General features: G+C 31.3%; 1 protein-coding gene across 2 annotated transcripts in view; it reads left to right on the top strand.

The window, feature by feature from the left end:
- The window catches only part of LOC134695659 (calpain-15-like), a 56,971-nt gene extending 49,291 nt beyond the window's left edge, over window positions 1-7,680 (top strand). The window contains exons 11-13 of one of the 2 annotated variants that reach the window (XM_063556995.1): window positions 64-218; window positions 4,709-4,884; window positions 6,081-7,639. In XM_063556995.1, the coding sequence (XP_063413065.1) occupies window positions 64-218; window positions 4,709-4,884; window positions 6,081-6,261 (512 nt within the window). In that variant the 3' untranslated portion in view covers window positions 6,262-7,639. Of the gene's footprint in view, window positions 1-63; window positions 219-4,708; window positions 4,885-6,080 lie in introns of both variants that reach the window. The other variant, XM_063556994.1, reaches the window with a different exon arrangement.
- Window positions 7,681-11,754: the final 4,074 nt, after the last annotated feature.

Raw genomic sequence — 11,754 nt, forward strand, 5'->3', positions numbered from 1 at the left:
AAATTGTAAAAAAGCAAACACATGTACATCTAAAACTTATTTTCATTGGTATCAATTTTTCAGGAAACCATGGAGTCAATCATCAGCGTGATTTTGTCCTGACAATACACAGTACACAAAATATTGTTGTAGAAGAGAATGACTCTATAAATGCTGGGTACACACACTTTCTGGCAGACACCTTGATACAATTAGCAGTTGATAAAGGAGAAAGAAAGGTTTTATATCTCATTTGATGAATTTTGTTGATGTTTTTTCTAGTTAAATTCACATTCATTTTAGTTATTAGCTCACTTGGGCTAAAGGGCCAAGTGAGCTTTTCCCATCACTTTGAGTCCGGCGTCCGGCGTTGTCCATCTTCATCCATCATCGTTATCTCTTATAAAAATCTCCTCCTCTGAAACTGCTGGGCCAAATTAATCCACAATCATCTTTGGGGTGTCTATTTTAAAAATGTTTCTGGTGACCCAGTCATCCACCCAAGATGGCCTCCACAGCTTAAAATAGAACATTTTGGTAAAATGCAGTTTTGGCTTATAATTCAAAAACCAAAGCATTTAGAGAAAATCTGATAGGCGGTGAAACTGTTTATCAGGTCAAGTTCTATCTGTCCTGATATTTTTAGATGAATCAGACAACCTGTTGTTAGGTTGCTGCCTCTGAATTGGTAATTTTAAGGACATTTTGCTGTTTTTGGTTATATATCTTGAATATTATCATAGATAGAGATAAACTGTAAACAGTGATAACGTTCAGCAAAGTAAGATTTACAAATAAGTCAACATGAATGAAATGGTCAGTTAACCCCTTTAGGAGTAATTGCCCTTCATAGTCAATTTTTATGGTGCAATCAACAGTTATTTTCTATGACGTCAAATTTTGAGGGACCATGCATAAATGACCCTTAGTGGTGGACTGATTAATAAAGATACTTGTATAAAACTAGATATCACTGGAATCAGAATGTTCTCTAGTTTATAATGAAATAAAAATAATGTGTACTTTTAATATATTAAAAACATTCCATCCAATGAACATGGGGGAAAAAAGATCTAATTTTAACAGAAAAAACTTGAAACCCGGTCATGTGCACAGCCATGAAGACATGATCCATGCACATTTTTCATAATCAAAACTGTATGAAATTTGTAGGTTTTTACCTGGCCTTTCAAAAAAATCTTGTTTTAGGGTACGGTCTCCTGCTCCAAAAAATGCTACAGTGGCTGCAAATAAGTTTTCAATTTTCACTGCCAAAATAACAGGACGTTTACAGTGTTGTCTCCCCTCAAAACATGTAAAGTTAATATAATTTTAAAATTATTTCAATCATTCAACCTGTTTTAATTGAAAGGTAAAATTAACTAATTTTTATACGACCGCAAATTTTGAAAAAATTTTCGTCGTATATTGCTATCACGTTGGCGTCGTCGTCGTCGTTGTCGTCGTCCGAATACTATTAGTTTTCGCACTCTAACTTTAGTAAAAGTGAATAGAAATCTATGAAATTTTAACACAAGGTTTATGACCATAAAAGGAAGGTTGGTATTGATTTTGGGAGTTTTCGTCCCAACATTTTAGGAATTAGGGGCCAAAAAAGGCCCAAATAAGCATTTTCTTATATTTCGCACTATAACTTTAGTTTAAGTTAATAGAAATCTATGAAATTTTGACACAAGGTTTATGACCACAAAAGAAAGGTTGGGATTGATTTTGGGAGTTTTGGTTTTAACAGTTTAGGAATTAGGGGCCAATAAAGGGCCCAAATAAGCATTATTCTTGGTTTTTGCACAATAACTTTAGTTTAAATAAATAGAAATCAATGAAATTTAAACACAATGTTTATGACCACAAAAGGAAGGTTGGTATTGATTTTGGGAGTTAAGGTCCCAACAGTTTAGGAATGAGGGGCCAAAAGGGACCCAAATAAGCATTTTTCTTGGTTTTCGCACCATAACGTTAGTATAAGTAAATAGAAATCTATGAAATTTAAACACAAGGTTTATGACCATAAAAGGAAGGTTTTGATTTTGGGAGTTTAGGTCCCAACAGTTTAGGAAAAAGGGGCCCAAAGGGTCCAAAATTAAACTTTGTTTGATTTCATCAAAATTGAATAATTGGGGTTCTTTGATATGCCAGATCTAACTGTGTATGTAGATTCTTAACTTTTGGTCCCGTTTTCAAATTGGTCTACATTAAGGTCCAAAGGGTCCAAAATTAAACTTAGTTTGATTTTGACAAAAAATTAATCGGTTGGGTTCTTTGATATGTTGAATCTAAAAATGTACTTAGATTCTTGATTATTGGCCCAGTTTTCAAGTTGGTCCAAATCGGGGTCCAAAATTAAACTTTGTTTGATTTCATCAAAAATTGAATAAATGGGATTCTTTGATATGCCAAATCTAACTGTGTATGTAGATTCTTCATTTTTCGTCATGTTTTCAAATTGGTCTACATTAAAGTCCAAAGGGTCCAAAATTAAACTAAGTTTGATTTTAACAAAAATTGAATTCTTGGGCCTCTTTGATATACTGAATCTAAACATGTATTTAGATTTTTGATTATGGGCCCAGTTTTCAAGTTGGTCCAAATCAGGATCTAAAATTATTATATTAAGTATTGTGTAATAGCAAGTCTTTTCAATTGCACAGTATTGTGCAATGGCAAGAAATATCTTATTGCACAATATTGTGCAATAGCAAGAATTTTTTTTAATTGGAGTTATCTTTCTTTGTCCAGAATCAACTTAAATCTTTGTTATATACAACCAACTGATAAATTTAAATAATCTTTACCATTCAGTGATAACACAGTTTTTTTACATCTTAATATTTTATGATGTATTTAAATGAGTAGTTATTGTTGCAAACTCCGTTAGAATATTGTAATTGAGATTATTTTGGAATAAGGGAAAGGGGGATGTGAATAAAAAATTGGGTTCAATTTTATTTTCATTTGAAATTAAATAAATAAAAAAGAAAATTTCTTCAAACATTTTTTTGAGAGGATTAATATTCAACAGCATAGTGAATTGCTCTAAGAGAAAACAAAAATTTCATTAGAACACATTCATTCTGTGTCAGAAACCTATGCTGTGTCAACTATTTAATCACAATCCAAATTTAGAGCTGAATCCAGCTTGAATGTTGTGTCCATACTTGCCCCAACCGTTCAGGGTTCAACCTCTGCGGTTGTATAAAGCTATGCCCTGCGGAGCATGTGGTTACAATTAAACACAAAAACATGATACTTTTGCACCAATTGAGTAAATAAACAGGGGTTTCCCTCCATGGTTATTTTTAGTTGGGGGAATAACCCCTAGTTTTTTTTTATACGAAACTGTTTTAAGCAACCTTAACCATTTTTCGTAAATCTGAGTTATCTTTTACAAAAAATCTTCTCCTCTGACCCTACTGACCAAATTAATCCAAACTTGGCCACAATCATCAATTGGAGTATTTAGTTTTAAAAATGTGTCCGGTGACAGGGCCATCTTATCAAGATGGCCACCACAGCTAAAAATAGAACATATTGGTAAAATGCAGTTTTTGGCTTATAACTCAAAAACTAAAGTATTTAAAGCAATCTGACATGTGGTAAAATTGTTTATCAGGTCGAGATCTATCTGCCCTGAAATTTTAAGATGAATGAGACAACCTGATGTTGGATTGCTGCCCCTGAATTGGTAATTGTAAGAAAAATTTTCTGTTTTCATACGCCCGTCGTCTTTTAGACAGGGCGTATTATGGAAGACTGTTGTCGGTCCGTCTGTCTGTCTGTCCGTCCGTCCGTCGTCCACACTTCGGACAATAACTCAAAAACACTTTCACCAATTTCCATGAAACTTAAGTGAATTGTTTATATCTATTGACGTAAGCTCCCTTTTCGTTTTTTTTTTAATTTCAGATTTTAAGTTTTGGATTTATGGGGCTTTATTCATAAAAAGGGGGTATTTTCAACACTTAGAACAATAACTCAAAAAGGCTTACACCACTGTCCATGAATCTTTGGTGAATTGTTTATATCTATTGATGTAAGCTCCCTTTCAATTTTTATAAATTTCAGATTTTAAGTTTTGGATTTATGGGGCTTTATTCATAAAAAAGGGGGGATTTTTAACACTTTGGACAATAACTCAAAAAGGCTTTCACCAATGTCCATGAAAATTTAGTGAATTGTTTATATCTATTGATGTAAGCTCCCTTTCAATTTTTATAAATTTCAGATTTTACATTTCCGTGTTATGAATTTTTAGGCTTAAAAAGGGGGGATTTTCCAATTTTGGGACAATAACTAACACTTTCACAAAATTTATGCAACTTTGATAAATTGTTTATATCTATTGACCTTAATGGTGCCAATTTTTTTGTGCATTTTTATTTATTATTTGGGGGGGGGGGGTATTTTACAGGGCTCACACTATTTCTAGTTGATCATATAAATTCATTTAAAGCGCAGCCCTTTATTGGTTATTATCTTGAATATCATTATAGATAGAGGTAAACTGTAAACAGCAATAATGTTCAGCAAAGTAAGATTTACAAATAAGTCAACATGATCTAAATGGTCAGTTGACCCCTTTAGGAGTTATTGCCCTTTATAGTCAATTTTCAATCTGCTTCCTTTGTTTAATATTCACATAGACCAAGGTGAGCTACACAGGCTCTTTAGAGCCTCTAGTTATTGATGTTATCATGCTAAATGCTTTCAGACTTTGAAGGGCAATACTGGAACCTATACTCTTTCATGGGATGGATTGATATTAATAGTTGAAAACAGAGACAGAAGGCAGTATGCTGCAATACAGGAAGATTGTTCCAATTCAACAAATCTGATGAGCACCAGGGGTTCTATGTTTACCCAAGATGTTATACCACCAGAACATAGGTACTTACTTCTGAAAAATCAATTAAGTATGAAATAGAAGATGTGGTATGATTGCCAATGAGACAACACTCCACAAGAGACCAAATGACACAGATATTAACAAATATTGGTCACTGTACAGAATTAACAATGAGCAAAGATAATACCGCATAGTTGGCTATAAAAGGCCCAGAAATGACAAATGTAAAGTTTACATTTCTTAGAAATTTTTTTTTTATAATCTTCAAGTAATCTTGGTTATTTATCGTAATAAATGAACAACTCGTCTTAAAGATTTTTGAAGTAGCAAAGTTGAAATTTTATAAAAAAAATATTATGGATAAAATATCATGATTGTTATCATACCTATAGCATGCTGTTTCCACAAGATAAAAAATGTTAAAAGTTTATGGGAAACCCCTCATGTTGAATTTTGATTTAAAAATTAAAATTGTCAGTTTTCCTATGGCACTCTGGCCACCTCCACCAATAAAAAATGTCTGCCATGATATGGCCCAAAAGCAGTGCTTAAAAGATGTGTTAATAACATATAAAATCAAATCAAATCTATGTAAGATGAAATACAACTGACTGTCTAGGATAGTCTGTCTTTATACAGTGATATTATAAGGCATACATTAGAGTGGTAGTTTTCAATTATTTTAAAAAGGATTTTGTGTTGAATGAGACATGTTTTAACAAAATGAATGTTCCATCATACAAATATAAATATAAGCTACAACATAAAATTGTAAAGCTATGCAAAAATAGTTAACAGTACTGTAAATACAGAAGTAATTGTGTAGATTTGTTGCTGCTATTTTTTTGTAAAATAGACAAAATTGCAAAATTATTTAAAAATTTATAAAAATATTGCGAATTTAGGAAAATCTGCATACAAGATATCAGATATCAGTGTGCAATTTTTTTTTATTAATATTCTCAGAGTTCCATTATTTGCATTAATAAAAACCTCATAATAAAATCTGAATTGACAGTTGTCACTGGAGAGCATGATTCATCTTACGAAATCATCTTTGTCTCCGCTGATACTGACGAACACATGACCTCTGTGTTACAAGGCAGGGTGTTTACCAACTAAGCTTAAGAAGTATGATCTTAACCTAACCACTTATATAATGACTAAGTATCTACCACATTTACTAAGGGAAGCAATCCTGGCACACAGTTAATAACTTATTATTTGTATTTTCCAGACAGCTGATATTTTTATTGACAAGAATAAACCAGAGATCTGGATATTGCATCCAATATGCTTCATCATACATCAATAGTTCTTCCTCAACATTGGATTACTATGGTCACAAAACAAAAAGTCATTTACCAGATATTTCACGGGAACTAGAATGCTTACATATCCCTAGACCAATCAGATAGTGTACTTTCATATAATTAGTAAAATTGAGATTTAAAATCTTCATTTCAGAATGTAAACACTAATTTAGTCTTTCAAACTGGGCTCATTTGACCTTGACATCATTTTTATGGTTATGTCTGTTTTTCAGTTACCATATACAATTGGTAACTATCTTAATTGTATAAAATGATTGCAAGATGTTCATGTTTATCTGACAGATTTCATCTAACCTGTGTTTATCTGTTAACATGATGTGGTTAGTATGGAAAAGAAGATGTGTTATGATTGCCATCTCTCTTTCTGCAAAGTAAGATACTGAAATAGATTTCTTCATCTCCCCAAGCAAGTTTATTGAAATGTTGAAGTTTAATTGCATAATGTTTATTATTTTGAGTATACAGGGTTAATATTTTTATATTGGTCCTTGTTTATGTTGTTGATCAGTTTTATTGTCTTAGAGACCATTTTAAATGTAAGAATCACTCCAGGTGATATCATAATCTAATTTATGCTTAAAAAGTTCTATAATGAGGATTTTGAAAAAAGTATGGGAAAGGATATACTGTTGTGTGTTGTTCTAGTCTCATAGCATAATAAATGTTTTTGTTACTGTTTTGTGATATAACATTCCTATTTTGTTTTCCAGAATATTTATATATTTACATTATGAAATTTATTTTGTATTTTTTTAATTGTTAAAATAAGATAATTTTAATCTTAATTTGTTTGAAATCTTTAATGGATGTACAAGTGGGAACCATCCAGGTTAGGCAAGGTAAAGAAATTTGATGCCAAGAATTTTGTTAATGTAGCCGATTAAAATCAATGTTCTCATTGAATATTACCAACTAGGGTATTAGTTGAGCAAGAAAGGGTCTCTACTCCATAGAGCCTTCTATTTTTGATTGAATATACATTAGTAAGTATTTTGCTATTTATGATTTAAGACGATATCAAAGTTTTGTAATGTTAAATCATAAATTATACAATATGCATTATTAACATTATCACAGTTTTGTAATGTTAAATTATAAATTTAATATGCACTATTTACATTATCACAGTTTTGTAATGTTGAATTATAAATTTAATATGCATTATTTACATTATCACAGTTTTGTAATGTTAAATTATAATTTTCATAATTTACATTATTTACATTATTACAGTTTTATAATGTTAACTTATAATTTTTATAATGTGCATTATTTACATTATCACAATTGTTTAATATTAGTTATCAATTATACAACCTGCATTATTTATTTTACTCTGCACTTTGTAATGCATATTCTTTATGACTTATGTTTTGGTATTTGCTATTTGTATTACCATAAATAAATATGCATGATATATTTTGGAAGCATAATTTTACTCATATAATTAGTCTTGCTCTTTGATATTATAAATCAAAATAAAGCATGACAGTTAAAATGTGTGTTATAAAGATGTGATATAAACTGCTGTTAATTTAATCTGTTCTTAAATTAAATTCACAGTTGTATCTCCTGCCTACCAACAGGATTATACTGTCTTATATTTATATTTATGTCCTAATAAGGTTTTGCATGTGTTTGGAGGTTATTTCCCGAAAACATGTTAAAGTGATCATCTTTTTAGCTCACCTGCCTCGAAGGGCCAAGTGAGCTTTTCTCTTCACTTGGCGTCCAGCGTCTGTCGTCGTCTGTCGTCGTCGTCTGTCGTCGTCCGTCGTCGTTAACTTTTACAAAAATCTTCTCCTCTGAAACTGATGGGCCAAATTAAACCAAACTTGGCCATAATCATCATTGGGGTATCTAGTTTAAAAATTGTTTCCGGTGACCTGGCCAACCAACCAAGATGGCCACCATGGCTAAAAATTGAACATTTTGGTAAAATGCAGTTTTTGGCTAATAACTCAAAAACCAAAGCATTTAGAGCAAATCTGACGGAGTAAAATTGTTTATCAGGTCAAAATCTATCCCCCCTGAAATTTTCAGATGAATTTGACAACTGGTTTTAGGTTGTGGCCCCTGAATTAGTAATTTTAAGGAATTTTTGCTGTTTTTTGTTATTGTCTTGAATATTATTATAGATACAGATAAACTGTAAACAGCAAAAATGTTCAGCAAAGTGAGATTTACAAATAAGTCAACCAGACCATAATGGTCAGTTGACCCCTTTAGGAGTTATTGCCCTTCGTAGTAAATTTTTAACCATTTTTCGTAAATCTTTCTTATCTTTCACAAAAATCTTCTCCTCTGCAATTACTGGGCCAAATTTTACCAAACTTGGCCACAATCATCATTGAGGTATCTAGTTTAAAAGTTGTGTCCGTTGACCCGGCCAACTAACCAAGATGGCCGCCATGTCTTAAAATAGAACATAGGGGTAAAATGCAGTTTTTGGCTTATAACTCAAAAACCAAAGCATTTAGAGCATATTGATAGGAGTTGATATTGTTTATCAGGTCAAGATCTATCTGCTCTAAAATTGTCAGATGAATTTGACAACTGGTTGCTGCCCCTGAATTGGTAATTTTAAGGAAATTTAGTTTTTTGTTATTATCTTGAATATTATTATAGATAGAGATAAACTGTAACAGCAATACTTTACAGCAAAGTAAGACTTAAACATAAGTCAACATGACCAAAATGGTTAATTGACCCCCTAAGGAGTAATTGCCCTTTATAGTATTTTTTTACAATTTTCATAAAATTTATAAATTTTTACTAACGTTTTCCACTGAAAATACTGGGCCAATCATTATAGATAGGGATAATTGTACGCATCAAGAATGTACAGTAAAGTAACATCTACAAACACATCACCATCACCAAAACACAATTTTGTCATGAATCCATATGTGTCCTTTGTTGAATATTCACATAGACCAAGGTGAGCAACACAGGCTCTTTATAGCCTCTGGTTTGTTTATAATTTTTATTATTTTTAAGCATAACAAATACAACACATCACACTTTTATACAGTAATATAAGTACTACATAAAGGCAACAGTAGTATACCGCTGTTCAAACTCATATATCTATTGACAAAAAACAAAATCGGGGCAACAAAACAAAACAGAGGGAAATGCATTAAATATAAGAGGAGGACAACGAAACAACACTTAAATGTAACACACACAGAAACGGACCAAGCATCAGACAAAATCCCACGAGAATAACAAATATAACATCATGAATATCAACTTATCCATATCAACTTATATATATCATAAGTGGTAAACCTTAAAAAAAAATCTGACAATTAGAAATAGTTTCTGGAACAGATTTGTAACCTATTCTGACATCAGACTTGGACATCTTTTAAACTGACTGCAGAGTATTGCTGTGTGTTTGTTTTTCCACATTGGCAAGAGGTACAGCCGGAGGGTTGAGATCTCACTTGACATGTTTAATCCGGCCACATATTTGACTTTGACCCCAGTCATACCTTTGTTAGATTTGTATGATTTTTAATTTCAGTTCATTTATCCCTTCTATGTTTTGGAGTTTAGTATGACATCCATTTTCACAGAACTAGTATACATTTTTATATAGGAGCCAGCTGAAGCTCCCTCCCAGTCCAGTATTTTCTGGCTGTGTTAACGTTGGAGACCTTTTGGTGTCCTTCATCTGTTTTCTGCTCTATGGTCAGGTTATTGTCTCTTTGACACATTCCTCTTTTCCATTCACAATTTTATTAAGGATGTACACCTCTGAGAAGCAAAAAATTTCTAGAATTAAACTTTTGTTCTTAACCTTATTTTTGAATTTATAAGACTATAACAAAATAATTGGTGAACAAAAAATTATATGGTGGAGAACTTCTTTTTTGCTACGGCCCTTTAAAAATGCCCAATTTTGATGATTTTCCCATTTTTCATCGCTTTTTACATATTTTTAGGCTATTATCGTGAAAAAAAATCACAGTTCCACAATTAATTTTTTTTTCATACTTTCTATAAAGATGAAGTGAACCAATCTGAATGAATTTTACTTAAAAAAACTAAAGGTAGGTGTTAAGTTTTATCATATTTTGACGCTTTTTTATGTAAAATTTACAATGCTGTCAATTTTGTATTTTTTCTCAATTTTTAAGAACAAAATGCATATTATTTCAACTTTTTTGTAATAAATGATTCAAAAAACACATCTCTAAGAAATTTGAAAAGACCAAAATGATATGGGATGCACATCTTGTAAAATCATTTTTTGTATCCCTAACCCATTTTCTCAAAATTTTGGCTGAAAATATTGACTTGATTGGTCATAAAATTTGAAAACTGGATTACTTAAAAACCATTCATTGTAAATACCCAATTTTTTCACAGAGTTATGTTTGATTATAATATTTTTAAAATTCATTGATATTTTTCACTTGTATCACATGTTTTGGAAATAATTCAAGAACGAGATTTCAACGAGACTGAATGAGACTGAAAAGTCAGAAGAATACATCCTTAAGCCTAATGGTACATGTAAAGATTGATAAATCATTTTTTTTTCTTTTTTTGAAATTTACCTGCCAAGTTTTCAAAATGACCATGGGGGTTTTGCGTACAAGATGGCTGCCATACTTCTAAAAAACCCTTCAAATACAGTGTAATTTTGTTTTTTGGCTTCTTCATACTTTTGTAAGTCTCAGTTTATTGTAAAATTAATTGTTTTGATAAAATTAATGACATAATTTCAATTTGGGAGCCTCCAAATAGTGACAGTTGGCAGGTATGAGAATATTAACAGCTAATTCTTCTGACAGGTAAAATTTATTTTTTTGTTGTTTTCAGAGTAATGGGACTTGATTTTTTGGTGTGAATAGACAACAACGTTATATAATATATTGATTATTTAATTAAAGGAATGTTTTGATCCACTTAATTTTAAGACCAGTTAAGTTTGCTCTTTGTCTTTTCAATTTTTTCAAAGATTTGTAAGGGCACTTGCTGCTTACTTACTTTTACTGTTTGTTGCTTTGATGATTATCCCTTAAGCTAAACATAAGGGACTTCAATTTCTTTTTTAACGTGTACAACGTAGCCTTGATGACCTTAGAGGCAGGAAGGGAGTTCAAAGAGTTCAATATAGTAACTTCAGAAATTATTGCATGGCATACATGTATTATTGTCATTTTATCATTTTAGACTAAAATGTGATTTAAACTTTTGCAATACTGAGAAAAATTCTGTTTAATTTAAAGTAAAAAATAATCAAAATACCAGTTAGAATTATTGCGATCATAATCGGATCTGTCGAAATGTTTGCAATAGATAAAACATCACAATAATTTCTGAATTTACTGTACTCGATTTGAGAAAGAAAAAATCTTACATCACTTCTACAATGGTGACCTCTAGTTTATGATTCACTCATTTTGAATAAATTGTCAGTTTTAGAAATACATTTGTTGCGTGTCTATTTGTATGTTTCACACATACCCTGTATCTATCTTCTAGATTTAAGTGACTTTAAATTGAATGAACTGCTGGCTATAGGAGTACACCTAAGCAGGACTTTCTCTAAAGCTTCGA

The sequence above is a fragment of the Mytilus trossulus genome, chromosome 14 (genome assembly GCF_036588685.1).
Source record: "Mytilus trossulus isolate FHL-02 chromosome 14, PNRI_Mtr1.1.1.hap1, whole genome shotgun sequence".
NCBI classification, from domain to species: domain Eukaryota; kingdom Metazoa; phylum Mollusca; class Bivalvia; order Mytilida; family Mytilidae; genus Mytilus; species Mytilus trossulus.